The sequence below is a fragment of the Suncus etruscus genome, chromosome 13 (assembly GCF_024139225.1).
Source record: "Suncus etruscus isolate mSunEtr1 chromosome 13, mSunEtr1.pri.cur, whole genome shotgun sequence".
NCBI lineage: Eukaryota > Metazoa > Chordata > Mammalia > Eulipotyphla > Soricidae > Suncus > Suncus etruscus.
In genome coordinates, this window is record NC_064860.1 from 86,091,938 (window position 1) to 86,108,362 (window position 16,425).

Genomic DNA, 16,425 nt, shown 5'->3' on the forward strand with positions numbered 1-16,425 from the left:
TTCTGACTCATTTTTTTTCAGCATAATACTCTCCATATCCATCTATGTCTTGGGTTATAGCTTATTTTTACCTTTGTATAAGTCAACTTCATAACTTCATTTTTCCCAACAGATGCAATGTTTTCCATTGTGTAGATTTACCAGTTTATTTGCTCACTTATTTGTTCCCGGGCACCTGGGTTGTTTCTAGATTGGAACTAATGTGTATTGACCTGCTTCATGAACATAGGATTGCAGAGGGCTTTTCTGCATTCTGTTTTGGGGTCCTAGGTTATATTCCTAGGCATGGTATTGCTGAGTCTTATGGAAGTAGAACCACCAGCTTTTAAATGAAATATCTTTTGTTTTAAGAGCTTCAATTTTTTCAATAAGAATATGCAGAATTGGGGGCACGAGAGATAGCATGTGGGTTAAGATGTATTGCTCTATGTGAAGCTGACTCTGGTTTATTTTCCTGAAAATGCATATAGTCCTAGAAGAAATGCCAAAGTTCATTTCTTAGTATAGAGAAAGGAGCTTTCCGGAATATTTCCTGGTGTGGATTCCAAATCAAAATAAATAAATAAATAAATAAATAAAAATAAAAAAAATAAAAACAAAATCTTCAAGGTCTTTAGGACTGAACTAATAAAAATTTGATCAGTACTGGCAAAAAGGTATGTTTACTGTATCTTTCTATAACAGACATCTGAATACTTATGGTGCAGAGGTGGTAAACCCTTTTTCTGTTAAGGGTAATCTGGATATATTTATATCAGTCAAGCTCCACATTGACTGATGGGCAGCCTGAAAGGTACATAAGTGTCTGTCCCCTCATATTCCAGAGACATTCAATCATTTTGTAGGTCTTATACAGATAGTTATTCCCTATCCTTGCCAAATAAAATGAACATTATATTTTCTAATTTGGTAAATGACAGATAAAAATTGGTAACTAAACCCTTAAAATATGTCCAATATGACTAAAGAATTAAATTTTAACATTTCATTAAATTTTAGGAATTTCTAATTTACATTAAATACTCACATATGACTATTGTATGGACTCTTTGGGAAGGGATTCCCAAATAGTGTCAGGTTTCTTGGGGGTCACTTGAAGTCAATATCTGGTTGGTGTTGCTTGTGTTCAGCAGTGTGGGAGACCAACAGGGCTTAAGTGATTTGGCAATATCAGGAATTGAACTTAAACTCTATGACAGGCATGAACTCCAGACCTTGAAGCCATATTCCTTGGCCACCATATTTTAACATTTCTCTTCCCACATCTGCTATTGCCATTCCTGCATAATGTTTAATTCTATGCAAAAGTTCTTATTACCTCTTAGCTTGCAGTTTATTATCAAGAAGAGTATATTGATCAGAGTCAAGTTCTCTTTCAAACCATTATTTAATCAGGCCGCCATCTTTTTTTTTGCTTTTTCCTTTTATTGATTCCTTAATTTTTCTTTCTTAAACCTAAATCATTCAATTGTACTTCATTTGTGAAGGCGTTATTTCTGTTGTTTGTCTGCACACCACCCTTATTAAACCACATCTTCTCATTTTTACCTTTCGTGTATAAGGAGGCCATTGATTTTTGTGTGTTAATTTTGTAGCCTACCACTTTCCTATATGAACCTATTATTTCTAGAAGCTTTTTGGTAAAATCTTTAGGGCTTTCTAAATATAGTATCATGTCATCTGCAAACAGTGAGATCCTGACTTTTTCCTTTCCTATCTGGATGCTCTGGATATCTTTTTCTTGCCTAATCACTATGGCAAGATCCTTTTACCTTTCGAACGTTTGCCAACCGGGTCATCATCAAGGACTCCTCTCGGTCATCATCATCATCCAAGTCCAGCATTGGCATGCCAAAGGGGTCGATGATACTGCAGCACCTGGATCCTTCATCTCTAGGATCAAATGGATCGACGATTATGGGCTCAGTTCCTTTGATTTCACAGCGACAGAAGGGGCACCCCTGGCCATCTGACTCCTGAATAAATATAAAAAAATGTAATAAATGGTGTTTGTACAAATAAAATTTTACTTTCAGGATCTAATGTTCAACAACTAAAGAAAACCATTATTCAAAAAGAGATTTATGTTAGGGTAGGAGGATATAAAATAGTTTCTGAAAAAAGAAGAATTTATTATCATAATATGTAGTTGGTATCATGGCTATTACTTATTAAACTTTATAATATTTTATTATTATAAAAGCATTATTATTTAAAATATAAAATTTTCAAAAGGAGCATTTTTTAAAAACATGCTACCAGAGAACACACAAATGAACAGCAAGGTAGAGCAAGGTAAGTCTATATCTCATTTATTTCTGAGATCAAAGAAACAATCTAAGAGTAGAATATTTTGCTTTCTTAGGCATTTTGTATATGATCTTAGAGAAACTTGTTTTCAAACTTAAAAAAGAAAGAAATGTGACTTCACATTAAAAACCTTAACTTATGTTATGGATGGTCACTAATATTTTCAATGATATCGAACTTTAGAGTCTTAGAAAAAACTGAAAATTGAATTACATCTCTCAATAAAAATGACCACTAATAATTGTTATTTTATGTAAAGGAAATTTGAAAACCCGAAAGATAGTATCAGCCTGTATGCAGCCAAATCTGGATCAAATCACCAGCATCAATTTTGGTCCCTAAGCCCTGCTCAGGGATATATATCCATTATTCGGCACAGCTCCTTAACAAAAAACTAATCCCCCTAAAAGACATTTGATAAAAAAAATACTAATAAACTATTATCAATTAAAATAATCATTTAAAAATCTATTCTTGGAAAATTCCTTTATACCTGATATTAGCAAAAATAGCAGTGTTTTTTAATTATATTAATTGCCTTACACTTCTAAAATCCTATTTTAAATCTTATTGAGCAACAAAGTGAACATACACATTCAAGAACTACCATCTGTTCTGAGAGGTGGTCACTCTGATTCACATTTCATTGGGACATACTACATGTGACAAATTAAGTTTTATTCTTGCTTTCAAGCATATAGATAGTTAAAATTTTACTCAGTCTCTCAATACATTCCTCAAAATGAACTACATTAAGAATTCAACTCTGAGGGCCAGTGAGGTGGCGCTAGAGGTAAGGTGTCTGCCTTGCAAGCGCTAGTCAAGAAAAGACCGCGGTTCCATCCCCCGGCGTCCCATATGGTCCCCCAAGTGAGGGGCAATTTCTGAGTGCTTACTCAGGAGTAATCTCTGAGCATCAAACAGGTGTGGCCCCCAAAAAACAAAAAAACAAACAAACAAAAAAAAGAATGCAACTCTGGTCAGAAAAAAAGCCAGGGCTCCTTTCTAAGTCTAAAGAGAATAATGCTTCTAGAGACAAACAATACTCAAAATACACTACACCTTTTTTTATAATGGCTTAAATCAAAATCCTTACAGAGCAGAAATAAGATGCATTAGCACCTTTTTTGGAGATGAAACAAAACATTTTAGAGATGTTGCATTTTTGATGAAGCAAAGTCAAACTTTTAAAATAAATCCTTTGCTATTTAACTGAAATTGCTGCCATCTACTTAGAATGATGGAAACTGGGGCTATCTCTGCCCTAAGAGACAATAATTGAGCATCTGCTATGGGGCAGAGCATAGAGTGTTCCTCATGTCACCAAACAGAGTTCTCTCTGCCTCATAATAAAAACACACACACATTTTGAATTGTTTAATAAAAAAGAAACATCCACATTTGCTTTTCATCTTCTATTAGAAAATTTAGAAAGAAACTTGGAATGATAAAATAGGCAAAGTGTGCTATAACAGTCATATATAAAATCATTTTTGTCTACTATTCAAAAACCTAATATGTGGTGAGCCTCGAGGCAACTTAGTTAAATTGCACCACATTTTACAGATAATAAACTGAGTTAGACCTACTTTTTATAACCTCTTCACATAGGTGTTTTTCAATTTTCAAATAAATATGAAGGAAAGGTCATCGTTTTTCTCCTTTTTTAAAGAAAGGACATTAAATATAAGTAATTATTCAATATATATTGCCATCATGGTAAAAGTTCCATCTCTAAGAGTCAAAAGGGATCCATTTTGTATACCTTGAATGGAATCTCTTATAAATCTGTAAAAGTTATTTTCATAAAGAAAATTCTAATATTTAAGAACACTATTAAAGAACTCACATTTTTTTGTTTTTGTGTGCAGAAAAAAAAAAGGAGTGCTCTGGGACCTCAATCAACCCCAGTACACCCCTCACATATTTAAAAATTATTAAAAGGTGCCAGAAAGAAACTCCAGGGGTTAAAGCATTTTTCTTACCTGTTGATGACACTGAGTTGATTGTCAATACCTTGTATAGTTCCCTAGGCACTGCCAAGAATGAGACCAAAGCACAGAGCTAGGACTAAATCCTAATCATTGCTTAGCTTAGCCCCAGATCAACCAACCAACCAATAAATAATTACAGAAAATTTCAAACGCACAAAGAATTATAACTCGAATACATCATTCTCTCAAACTCGACTATTTTAAATTCACGTCAATTTTATTTCATCTAAAGATACTTCACCTGATTTATCCACCCTTAAAATATTTTTTTTGTTGTTTTTTTTTTTGTTTTGTTTTTGGTTTTTGGGTCACACCCGGTGGTGCTCAGGGGTTACTCCTGGCTGTCTCCTCAGAAATAGCTCCTGGCAGGCACGGGGGACCATATGGGACACCGGGATTCGAACCAACCAACTTTGGTCCTGGATCGGCTGCTTGCAAGGCAAACGCCGCTGTGCTATCTCTCTGGGCCCACCCTTAAAATATTTTAATCACAATTTATACATCTCATAAATTCATCTGTAGAAGTTTCTTGCACAGGAATCTAAAAATAGAAAGTATTTGGAGACCTAACTTCTCAGAACTATTAATTTACTCTACCTAAAACAGTAGTCACAAGTTAGTATGGTGTTTAGAACGTATTAAGCCACCCTATTCACTTTACAAGGACTTCCCTTACAGTCTTAAAGATCAATATGCATGTTATATTGCTTTAAAATGGGTTCTTGTTTTTTTGATATACCATATTTTCCGGCGTATAAGACGACTGGGCATATAAGATGACCCTCTAATTTTACAGTTAAAACATAGGTTTAACTTTAGGCCTATATTCACTGTATCAGACAGAACGTTCCTATGCTGCAACTGTATGTACCACAGTGAGCCAATCACAACAAGGTTCAAAGGTTATACTGTACTAGACTTTCTCTCTGACTCTGGCCCATCTGAGCAGGCTTTTTATAGTGTAGATTCGGGTCCAGAACATTGTCTAATTTGCATGCATCAAAAGCCTGCTTGGATTGGCTGAGTTAGAGAGACGGTTAGAGCAGCCTGGCAGTGACTGGTGCAGGATCAAGTTGGAAAAGTCGTTTTGTGGCAATATTCAGACAATTTTCATTTAGCGGCATATTGAAACATTTTTCGGGATATACTCGGCGTATAAGACGACCCTTGATTTTCGGTTGACTTTTTTTGTTTCAAAAGTCGTCTTATATGCCGGAAAATATGGTATTTCTTGAAAAAGTAATGGAAAGATTGAAATTGAAAAGGCAAGAAGATGAAAGGCAGTACTAGCATCTTGTTGCTAAGAAAAAAGTTTGAGACTAGATCACCTAAAGAAAACTTAAATTTTGTCTCTGACCTCCTCGAAATCTTAAAAAGTTATGCAAGTTATAGGTGTGCAAAAGCGTGGCTGTCTTATGAGTACGTATATGCTATAAAGGCTATCTCTGTTCACCTTTATCTCTGCTAAAAGCCGATATTACAGATCAAAAAATACAGCTTTATTGTACACCCATTTTGATTTGAAATTAGATTTCACTGAATGTGTCGTTTTAATAGTGTTTACTAAGGTGATATAACATTTGCCTTTCATTTTCTCTATAAAATGACTACTGCCATTTGCAAATTAAACTTAGCCATCAATTTTTAAGTGCTTCCTTGGTACTTTGCTCGAGCGTCATGTCAATAGCTAGTCAGATTATTGAACTCCCATTATTATGCCTTCACTAAACACATAATCCATCAGAAATATGCCTCAATTACTAAAAATAAGTTTGTCCACACTGATCTAATGCAAGATCAAGTATCATATGCTAAAAATAAGAGTATTAAAGAACTCAGTCCTTACTGCCAATCTGTTCACTTTCTGAGAATGTTAGGTAGAAGTATATGAAACACTATTTTAATCAACTCAGCAGATGTCACATTCTCAAATGAGAAACACTTGCAAGGCATACAAAAATTATCAGTAAATACTATACACTAAAAGTACCCAAAACTTAACTATGCAATACAATAAGATAAACAAATATTCTTACATGTCAACAGTCAATGCTTGAGTTTCTCATACTCAATTACTATGTAAAATCCCAAAGACAATAGTAACTATCTTTCCCATGCATCATTACCATCTAAAAATCATCTTTCAAACTGTTTGTGTACTATATTGGCAAATCATATCTCAAATATGTCCTTTTAATTTTGTAAAGAAAACATCACATGTAGTATAATTAATTTTGCTCGAAAATGACTATTTGAGAGCGTATTTTCAGGTTTATAACTTTATGCCTCTCACCCATATATTCTACATTGACTAACTTAGAAAAGTGTTTTCCCTAAACTGTTCTCCTAGACTGTGGCCCACTTTTGATTTTTTTTTTCCTTCCTAGAACCTTCCCTATTCTACTGTATGGTCTTCTCGTACTGTGCCATGATCTCCTTTTTACAAAAATTTTACGTGGTCTTTTTACAATGTTCAGGGGCCCATGGGAGGATCATCTGATTGCTAATTGAGAAAAGCAGTCTTAGGAAAATTTGTGTACCTCATTCTGGAGCACAATTTATACTGTAAATACATTCCATTTCAGAAACTTCTTATTTAAATACATCATAGATCTAAATATGAAATAATTTTTTTAAAAAAGCTGAGGATTATTTTATACTCAGAACAGACTGTGTTATAGTTAAGTTCTTTTTGGTTTTTGGACCACACTCAGTGACACTCAGAGGTTACTCCTGACTTTTCGTTAAGAAATCGCAACTGGATTGGGGGACCATTTTGGGTACCAAGGGATTGCACTGCTGTCCATCCTAGGCCAGCTGCATGCAAGGCAAAAAGTCCTACTGCTGAGCCACTACTCCGGCCCCTATGACTAAGTATTTTAAGATTTTTGTAAAATAATGGGGCCGGTGAGTTGCGCTAGGTTAAGGTGTCTGCCTTGCAAGCATTAGCCAAGGAAGGACTGCGGTTCTATCCCTCGGCGTCCCATATGGTCCCCCCCCCCCAAGCCAGGGGCAATTTCTGAGCGCTTAGCCAGGAGTAACCCCTGAGCATCAAATGGGTGTGACCCCCCTCAAAAAAACAACAACAACAACAACAAAGAGTTTTGTAAAATCTTTGCAGAAATTTAGTAACACCTCAACAAAATAAAAAATGGATAAAGGACCAGAATTGGCAGAGCACTACCACATTCAAGGCCCTGAGATCTATTTCTAATACATTAGTTAGTTCTCCAGGACTGTTAGGAATAGTCCTGGCAGCCTTTGAGCAAGCACTAAACGTACACAGAAATAACCTTTTATGAAATTAGTACAATATAAACATTGTAGAATTAGCATAGTTAGTGTACTTAGAATTATGGGATTGTCAGTATAGAGATTCTCTCAATTATTTTTGAGAGACTGAGAGATTTTCTCAATGATTATTGAGATTATTATTGGAATAATAAAATACAAAATTGAATGATAAAATATAAAACTGAAAATATTAAGTTACATATCGATTCAATCCTATAGGCAGACAAAATTACATTTAAACATTAAGAAATTGAAAGAATTAACGTACATAAAAATTCACAAAACTTGATAGAAATCAGAAAGATAAAACAGTACTAAGCAGAAAATTATACCCAGAAAGTCTATGTCAGGAATATATTGTTTTTTAATCATTGTTTTATCCTATAAAAGGTGAATGAATTAGGATGTAATTTTTTAATCTAAGATCGATAGTTTAGGTTAAGATAAATTAGGGACATTGGTGGATGGAAGCTGGTAGGATGAGAACATACATGTTGAAAAGTTAACTTTGAATAACACTGTGAACAATGGTGTTTTAATAAATATTTTTAAATAATAAATAAGACAAAAATAAATTCCTGCAGTGGATCACTGAAAAAAATAAAAAAATAACACTATTAAAATCGCAAGGTTAAAACTATAATAATGAATGTCTTGTTCACAGAAATTGAAAACTTTGAAATTTTAATAAGACAAAACTTATCCTTGTAATTAGAGTATTCCTTGGGAGAGTTCTTTCTAGAGAAAGAATGGTCTTTTAAAATATGTATTGCTAGAATTCATTTTAAAATCTACACAAAATGCCAATGAATTTGCATTCTGAAAACATCAGATTTGATAGAGGCAAAATTTAGAACATCTATTAAAGTGGTGTGAAAGCCAAAAATATTTTCAGCTTGCCAATATCTGCTATCATATTGCACAGTGACAGTGAGCTGACATTCATTTCCATCACTGGATGCAGAGCCAAGCATTTGCTCTACCAGATGTTATTTTCTCATTCTGTCTCTCCCTTGTTATTCCTACTGTCATCACTATAGTTCATGACACCTTCTAACAGTTTTGGACAAGCCCATTAACCCCCACATTACTCCAAAAGTGAAAGAGGAAATGGAACTCTATCCTATTTTTACTAGAAGATAAAACTTGGTCTAAGCACGAAATTTCAATTTATAATGTTCTTGAAGCCAAATGCAATTTTTTTACTTGTAGTACTGAGCTTTAAAAATTTAACGGATGCTAGAAATTTCAAAGGTAGTCGCTATTGAAGAAAGATATTATAAAAGATTGACTTATAGCTACCTTCAGAATGATCTCTTGAAATTGCATTATAACTGAGGCAAACACTGGGCATCTATCAACTTTTCTAATCTATCTCATTTGGAAATCAAAATTTATTGGTTATCCCCTCTTTATTTTCTGGGAGTCACCCTTTTGAATACTTAAACTGTATTTTCTTTGATTTTTTTTATATATGTAGGGGAAAATATTTTACTTTGATTTAAAACTCTTGCCACACTTCATATCCAGAGTACATATCTGACATTTGTACTTCCAATTTTGTTTTGAAGAACACTGTATGCCATTCATAAATTAAGAAACATTTTAAAAAATTTTCTGGGAAGAAATTAAAACAAAGCTTTATATGATAGCTACGTATTAGCCCCACAGCATCACCACTGCATAGCATCACCACTCAGAAAAGAAAGACATTAGAGGAGTTCAGGAGAAGAGAAAAATGATCAGTATTTGTGGAACTGCTTTGAAGTAAAAGAAAAAATGCCTAGTTTGATTTGACAGGTAGATTTGAAATGCTTCATTCTGAATGATATTGCTTCCAAGCATGCCTCTAGAAAGGTGATTGTTCGCCTTATTTAGTATTCTCACTTGTCTATTCCATTTCTTAAATAACGCAGATGTTTGAGAAGTAGAAGGAGGTACTGTACATTTCTAAAATGCATGACTAATGGACCATTGTGACAGCAATTAAGGAGCAACCACTCTCCGTCTATAACAACTGGCACTGTTTCTATGCAGAACACTTAGGATTTCTGTTAATTACATAAAATTTATGTCTCCAGTGCATTTCAGTTAAACCAAAGCAAGGTATCAAATGGAAGGAATATTCAGTGAAGAAAACTTGCTAAAAATGCACAGAGGCTGAACACATGATGCTTTATGGTCAGGGATTAATGATCCTATGAACTCTGACAGATTGATCAGTGCGCATTTTGACAGATGTGCAGTCTTAAAAGTTCTTCTCACCTAGCAGCAAGTAAGAAAAGGTGACTGGCATCCATACTTGGGGATAAAGGACAACTATATTCACTTCAAATAATTATTAATGCCGTGACACTTTACAAAACTTTTAGATTAATGTTGTCACTTCCTAAGATTAGCAGAAATGTGTTATAGTGAGGAATTATATTTTGTTCATGGAATCATACAGAACATGGCACTTAGAAGTTGATGTATGATTTATTATCTATTAACAGTAAAATGATCCTGACTGAGTAAGCAATGGAAAGAACTGAAAAGAATAACTTACTGAAAACACAAGTGGCCAGTTGTTTATAAGGACACTAAACAAACACAGAAGGCAGATAGATATAGCCTAGGTGTTTCACAAGATCAAATCTCTTGACCCCATAAATTAACAGGTGACTTTGATCCTATGACACAAAGTAGTGTTTAGAACATAGAAACTGAACTAGACAAATGGAGAAGCTTTAGGTTGGTAACCAAAAGGGCTCTGAAGACATCTTAAATTTCTAGAAGCTACTTTCTAGTTTCTGCCTGGAATTCAAGTCTCAAGGGACACTTTGTATTCCCTCACAGCTTTTTGCAATGGTCTCTCAACTCTGCCCAATTGGATCAGAATCCAAATTTCACCACACCAACACTTCTTTCATTCCCAATGGAACTGTATGCTTCATTCTTGTAATGTGAAATTGCTCCAATAAATCTGAGTTTAATGATGTGACTCGTCTCAATCAAATGAAAACTCCCACCCAAATAGAATTTAACATGTTAAGTGAAATTTAACATGAAATACATTTACAGACATGAGGGTTCAAAAACTAACATATATTCTGATAGAAAAAAATAGCCTATGAAAATAAAATCACTGGCAAAAATGTCTCTAAACCTGTACAATTCTGAATAAGAAAACTTTGAGAGAGGTAGAATAATATGTAATCTGTGGGAATGATATATTTCACCACACAAGTTTAGAGAATAATGTTTAACAATATATTGCAGAATTAAATAAAGTAAAAGAGTGTTCTTTACTTCAGTACAAACAGTAGGTCATGGAGGCTCTAAGAACTTTTTAGATAGTTTTGTTTGTCAAGTGCTTTAACTATTTTTTTCCCTTTCCAGTTTTCTTCTTTCTTTTGTAGTTGAGGTCAAGTCACATGTTAAAATTCTTTTTTCTGGGGCCGGGTAGGTGGCGCTGGAGGTAAGGTGTCTGCCTTGCAAGCGCTAGCCAAGGAAGGACCGCGGTTCGATCCCCCGGTGTCCCATATGGTCCCCCCAAGCCAGGGGCGATTTCTGAGCACATAGCCAGTAGTAACCCCTGAGCGTCAAACGGGTGTGGCCCAAAAACCAAAAAAAAAAAAAAAAAAAAAAAAAAAAATTCTTTTTTCTTCTTTCCATTTTTGAGCCACACCCAGTGACGCTCAGGGGTTACTCCTGGCTCTGTGCTCAGAAATTGTTCCTGGCTTGAGGGACCTTATGGGATGTCGGGGGATCAAACTGTGGTCTGTCCTAGGCAGATGCACTACAACTTGCGCCACCGCTGGGGCCCCACATATTAAAATTCTTAGTGTTGAAGTTAATACATCTACTCCAACACCAAAGTTCATGTTCCATCAAATATAGTCTACTGTTCAAAGTCTACGAAAATTCACACACTGATACTGGGTCACTTCTAGTTTTCATCTTCTTCACCTCATTTTTCTCTATCTACTGCTTTGTAACCTCAGTGTTGTAATCTAAGACAAGGGTTTGTCATCTTTCCAAAACTTCTATTCCCTTGTTTTGTTTCTCAATGTAACACAAACAACTGAGATCATGTGGGATGTGTCATTTTCCTTCTGACTTATTTCACTTAATATGATACATTCCAGTTCCATTCAATTGCAGTGAAACGCATGATTTCATCTTTTCTTACATAAGAGTACAACTGTCTTGTCCATCTATACCACACACTTAGTTCATTCAGCTGTGTTGGACATTTGGGTTATTTCTGGACACTCGCATTGCTTCCATAATCTGGTTATTACGCTTAGTGCTGCAGTGAACATAGATGGTATATATTTATTTTTTTAATTAATAATATTGTGTTTTGGGTAAAGTTCCAAGAAATAGAATCAGTAGAAATGGAAGTCTTATTTTTGCCTTATTTTTTTTGAGAAGTCTTTTTATCTTGTTTTCCATTGGAAGATAAACCAAAAGGCATTCCCACCAAGAGTAAATAAGGGTTTGTCTATTTACTATTTTAGTAACTTTATTTATTGCTTATTTACTTCAGAGTACTTAAGAAGGCTGGAGTGGGGTGGGGCCTTATTTCTCCTGGCTATTCTTCTCCAGCCAGGCTTGAGTCTGAAGATTGGGTGTGAAGTCTTGATTGGGTCTGAAGATGCTGTGAAGATTAGGCCCTCTGGTACTGGGCATCCCCCTGGAGGTGACTAGGTGTCTCTATAATGTTACTCAAGGTGGTGCTCTGGGGTATTTGGGGCTGTTACCAGGTTATGACCTGTCAATCAAGTGGTACTAGGAATCAAATCAGGTCCTAAGAATTCACCTTAATTCCTGTACTGCTTCTGGACCTGAACTCTTTTTCATACACCTCCTGATAATCATTATGTCTTCTTTGGAGATTTATATGTTAATTACCTTTATATATAGTATATATATGTATATATACATATATATATATACTATATATATTATTTTTGGGCCAAACCCAATGATGCCCAGAGGTTACTCCTGGCTATGAGCTCAGAAATCTCTCCTGGCTTGGGGGATCATATGGGACGCCATATGGGACTCTGGTTTGATCCCAGCTTTGTTATATTTTTTGAAGGGATTACTGGCTATTTTGTTGCTGAACTTTGAGACCCTTACATATCTTGTATATCAGCAATTATATTATTAATTTTATTCAAATGTATTCAAATATATTCAATGTATTATATTATATATTGAATATAACAAATATATTACACATTAAATATAATGTATACATTATATCAAATTATATGACTAATTTTATTCAAATATATTCAATATATTCAAATATACAATCAATTTCTTTCAAATACTGTTCATTAGAAAATCATTGAACCAGGGCCGGGTGGTGGCGCTAAAGGTAAGGTGCCTGCCTTGCCTGCGCTAGTCTTGGACGGACCATGGTTCAATCCCCCGGTGTCCCATATGGTCCCCCAAGCCAGGAGCAACTTCTGAGCACATAGCCAGGAGTAACCCCTGAGCGTTATCGGGTGTGGCCCAAAAACCAAAAAAAAAAAAAAAAAAAAAAAAAAAGAAAATCATTGAACCTTACTGAATACATGAATTGACATTTTTAATAGCTGTTTGTACTATATCATAAGGCATAATGCTATAAATTGATACTTAAACACTGAAAGTATTAGTGTTAGATAAGAACTCTTAGTATTAAAGTTGAACTTTTAATACATACAGTATAAAAGTTAACAAAAATTGGACTAGGGAGAGACAATACACACCACTTGCTTTGCATGTGGCTTACTTGATCTCTGTGGCTACATATGGTTTTTAGAAAACTGTTCAGCAGTCCATTAACATTAAAAGGTATGCTCCAAAAATAGAGTTATCAAAACAGATCTATTGTTTGTCAGGAAGCTAAACTGCATGAAATCTATCTGTGAAGTTTCAGTCAGTTACCCAAAAGTGCAAATGTTCAAAAGTTCAAGCTTGCTTTAAGCATTAAGAACCTCCTGAAATACAGACTACAGAACATCAATTTGGAACTTTCAAACTATGATCCATGAACAATTTCATTCAGAGTAAAAAGCGTGATTATCCTGCATGCTTGTTAGAATTTTCAACAATATTTAGAAGTCCAGTCTTACTGCCTCTGGGTCAGCATTAATAATATTAAAAACAATAAAAGTAAATGATATTTCTCCAAATAGTGGACAGATTTAAAATAATTAAAGTTGAAGGGAATCACATGAAAATATCTAAATAGAGGAAATAAATGTATCTGTGATTAAAATTCTACTGACTCCACGCATGAGAAAATATCTTCAAAAAATGAACATAAACAAAATATAAGAATGTTTTCATCATTGGTCTAAAAATTTAATACAATAATTGCATGGATTCTCAGTCCTCTTCTTTTTCCTTTAAATTATTTAGCACACAGACTAAATTTTTACAGAGTGTCTTCAAATCTACAGATAGCATCCTCTGGGAAAGATTTTAAAACAGGTGAGACAATCCACATACTACTATAGAAATTGGTATATATTTAAATATTTGTAATCAGAAAAATTATAGGACTATAAAATATTTGTTAGGAAAGAATAGTTTAAGAATAAGGCTCAAGTAATGCTTTTGCATTTTTAATCAATATTCAAAATTCTATGATCAATTAAATATTACTAGTTTTTTTTGTTTGTTTTGTTCTGGGGGGCCACAATCAGTGAAGCTTAAGGGTTAGTCCTAGCTATGCATTCAGAAATCGCTCCTGGCTTAGGGAACCATATGAGATGCCAGGATTCGAAACGAGGTTTTTTCTGGGTCAGCCGCGTGCAAAAATGCTACTGCTGCCTATCACTCTAGCCCCAACGAATATTACTAGTTTCAATATGTTTTTTCTTATTCTGTCTATATTGAGTAATTTTTGAATGTACATTTTTATTACTTATTACATTATCTCTCTATAGTGTCTCCTAAAATTTTATCCGAAGTGATTTGGAGTCTTGCCAATTATGACACTTCCTCAATTTTTAATGAAAAAACTGAGAATTATAGAGCCAAAGATTAAGGATTGATATCCAGGATATATAAAGTACTCACAAACAACAACAACAACCATAACAACATCAACAGAAAAAAGAAAACCATAAAAAATGGGACATAGAAATGAAAAGTCTCTGAGGAAGACCAATTGATGAGCAAAAGGCAGAGAAAAATGCTCATTATCACTAATTATTAGAGAATTTCAAATCAAGTTAACAATGAAATGCTGCCTCTACCTCACTCCAGTGAAAATTGCACTGAGAACAATCTTTGTTAGTGGATGTGTGATGAAAAAAGGAATTCTCATCCACTGCTAGTGGAAATGCTGTCTGGTCCAATTCTTGTAGAAAACAGCATAATCTCTCAGAAAATTTAGCCACTATATGACTCAATAATTTCACTTCTGGATATCTTCCCCCAGGGCACAAAAACATTCATTCAAAAGGACATATCTACAACATTATTCATTGTAGCACTTGGTACAAGAGCTAAAATAGGGAACTGACCTAGGTGTCCAATGATACATAATTGGGTCATTATAAATTTTATATAATACATATTCAGGTCAATATGCACAATGGAATGTTATGTAACTATAAGGAATGATGGAATCATGCATTTTGGTGAAACGTGTGGATAAAAGATGTTACGAACATAGGATAACCTTAATTATATGTGGCACACAGAATAACTGGACAAGGTAATGCACTGTTTTAAAGGCAGGTTATCAAGATGACCATTGTACTCTAATTATAAAGAGGAGAACAAAGGAGGTAAGAAACTGAGGGGAGAGAAGGACTAGACAGGATACAATAGGGAGCAATGGGATCCAAGAACATCAGGGGTGAAAACGATTGATATAACAAAATACTCATATCAAAGTCAACCATGCTGAAAAGAAGAGATCCAAACTCCAACTATTAAACTTAAAAATGCCTGACAATATGGCAGTCCGGGATTTTAGGAGGAAACATGGAAATCTGGTTTAGAAAAGATTACTTTGGTTGTAGAATTGGTGCTAGAATTTAATATGACTAAAACTGAATTATGAAATCATGGTGCTTTAATAAAAAATAACTCCCAAATTAAAAAAAACTAGCAAATGTCTGCATCTTACAAATGTGGATAAATACTATGGGAGAAACAGTAGATTTGGTATGGTACTGCTCTGCATATAGCTAACATAGATAAATCCCCAGCACTTCATGTGGTCCAGGAAGTATTTCCAGGAGTGAGTTAGTTGAGCTCAGATGTAGATGTATGCCCTGAGCATAGCCAACAGTGTTCCAAAACCAAAAACAATACAGGCATTTGCTTGAACATGTCTTTATATAAGGCCATTAAGCCAATTCGAAAACTCAGGAATAAGGCAGTAAATCCAAAAATTTAGCTATTGTAATGGGAACCATATCATCTGGAGAATGAACAGTTAATATATACAAAAGTTGAGGTAACATCAAGGTCAAAAGATTTATATAAATCCATAAAAACTGGGAAAAACCTGTGACTTTGTCCTATCTGTTGTAAAGATGTTACATGTTTGCTAAATTAAATAAATACTATTGAACCTAAAATTTAAAGAACACAGTTCGATTTAAATAATCCATCTATAAAATATTTGATTAATATTTAACTGTGATCTTCTATATAGCTATTCCAGATAAGAAAAATAGCCATTTTGCATGATGCTTAATTCTAACCAAAGATGTCTGTTAAACTCATGAAAATCTATGACTATTAATATATATAACTCCCAAAATACAGAGTACCAGTTGGGAGGTGACTTAATGCTCAAAGATTCTAAGTCCATGGCTTT

At 34.3% G+C, this 16,425-nt stretch overlaps 1 protein-coding gene across 1 annotated transcript in view; it reads right to left on the bottom strand.

Moving 5' to 3' along the window:
- The window catches only part of CBLB (Cbl proto-oncogene B), a 205,233-nt gene that overhangs the window by 54,643 nt on the left and 134,165 nt on the right, over window positions 1-16,425 (bottom strand). Inside the window, exon 10 of the mRNA XM_049785680.1 lies at window positions 1,773-1,976. Coding sequence (XP_049641637.1) covers window positions 1,773-1,976 — 204 coding nt within the window. The remainder of the gene's footprint in view (window positions 1-1,772; window positions 1,977-16,425) is intronic.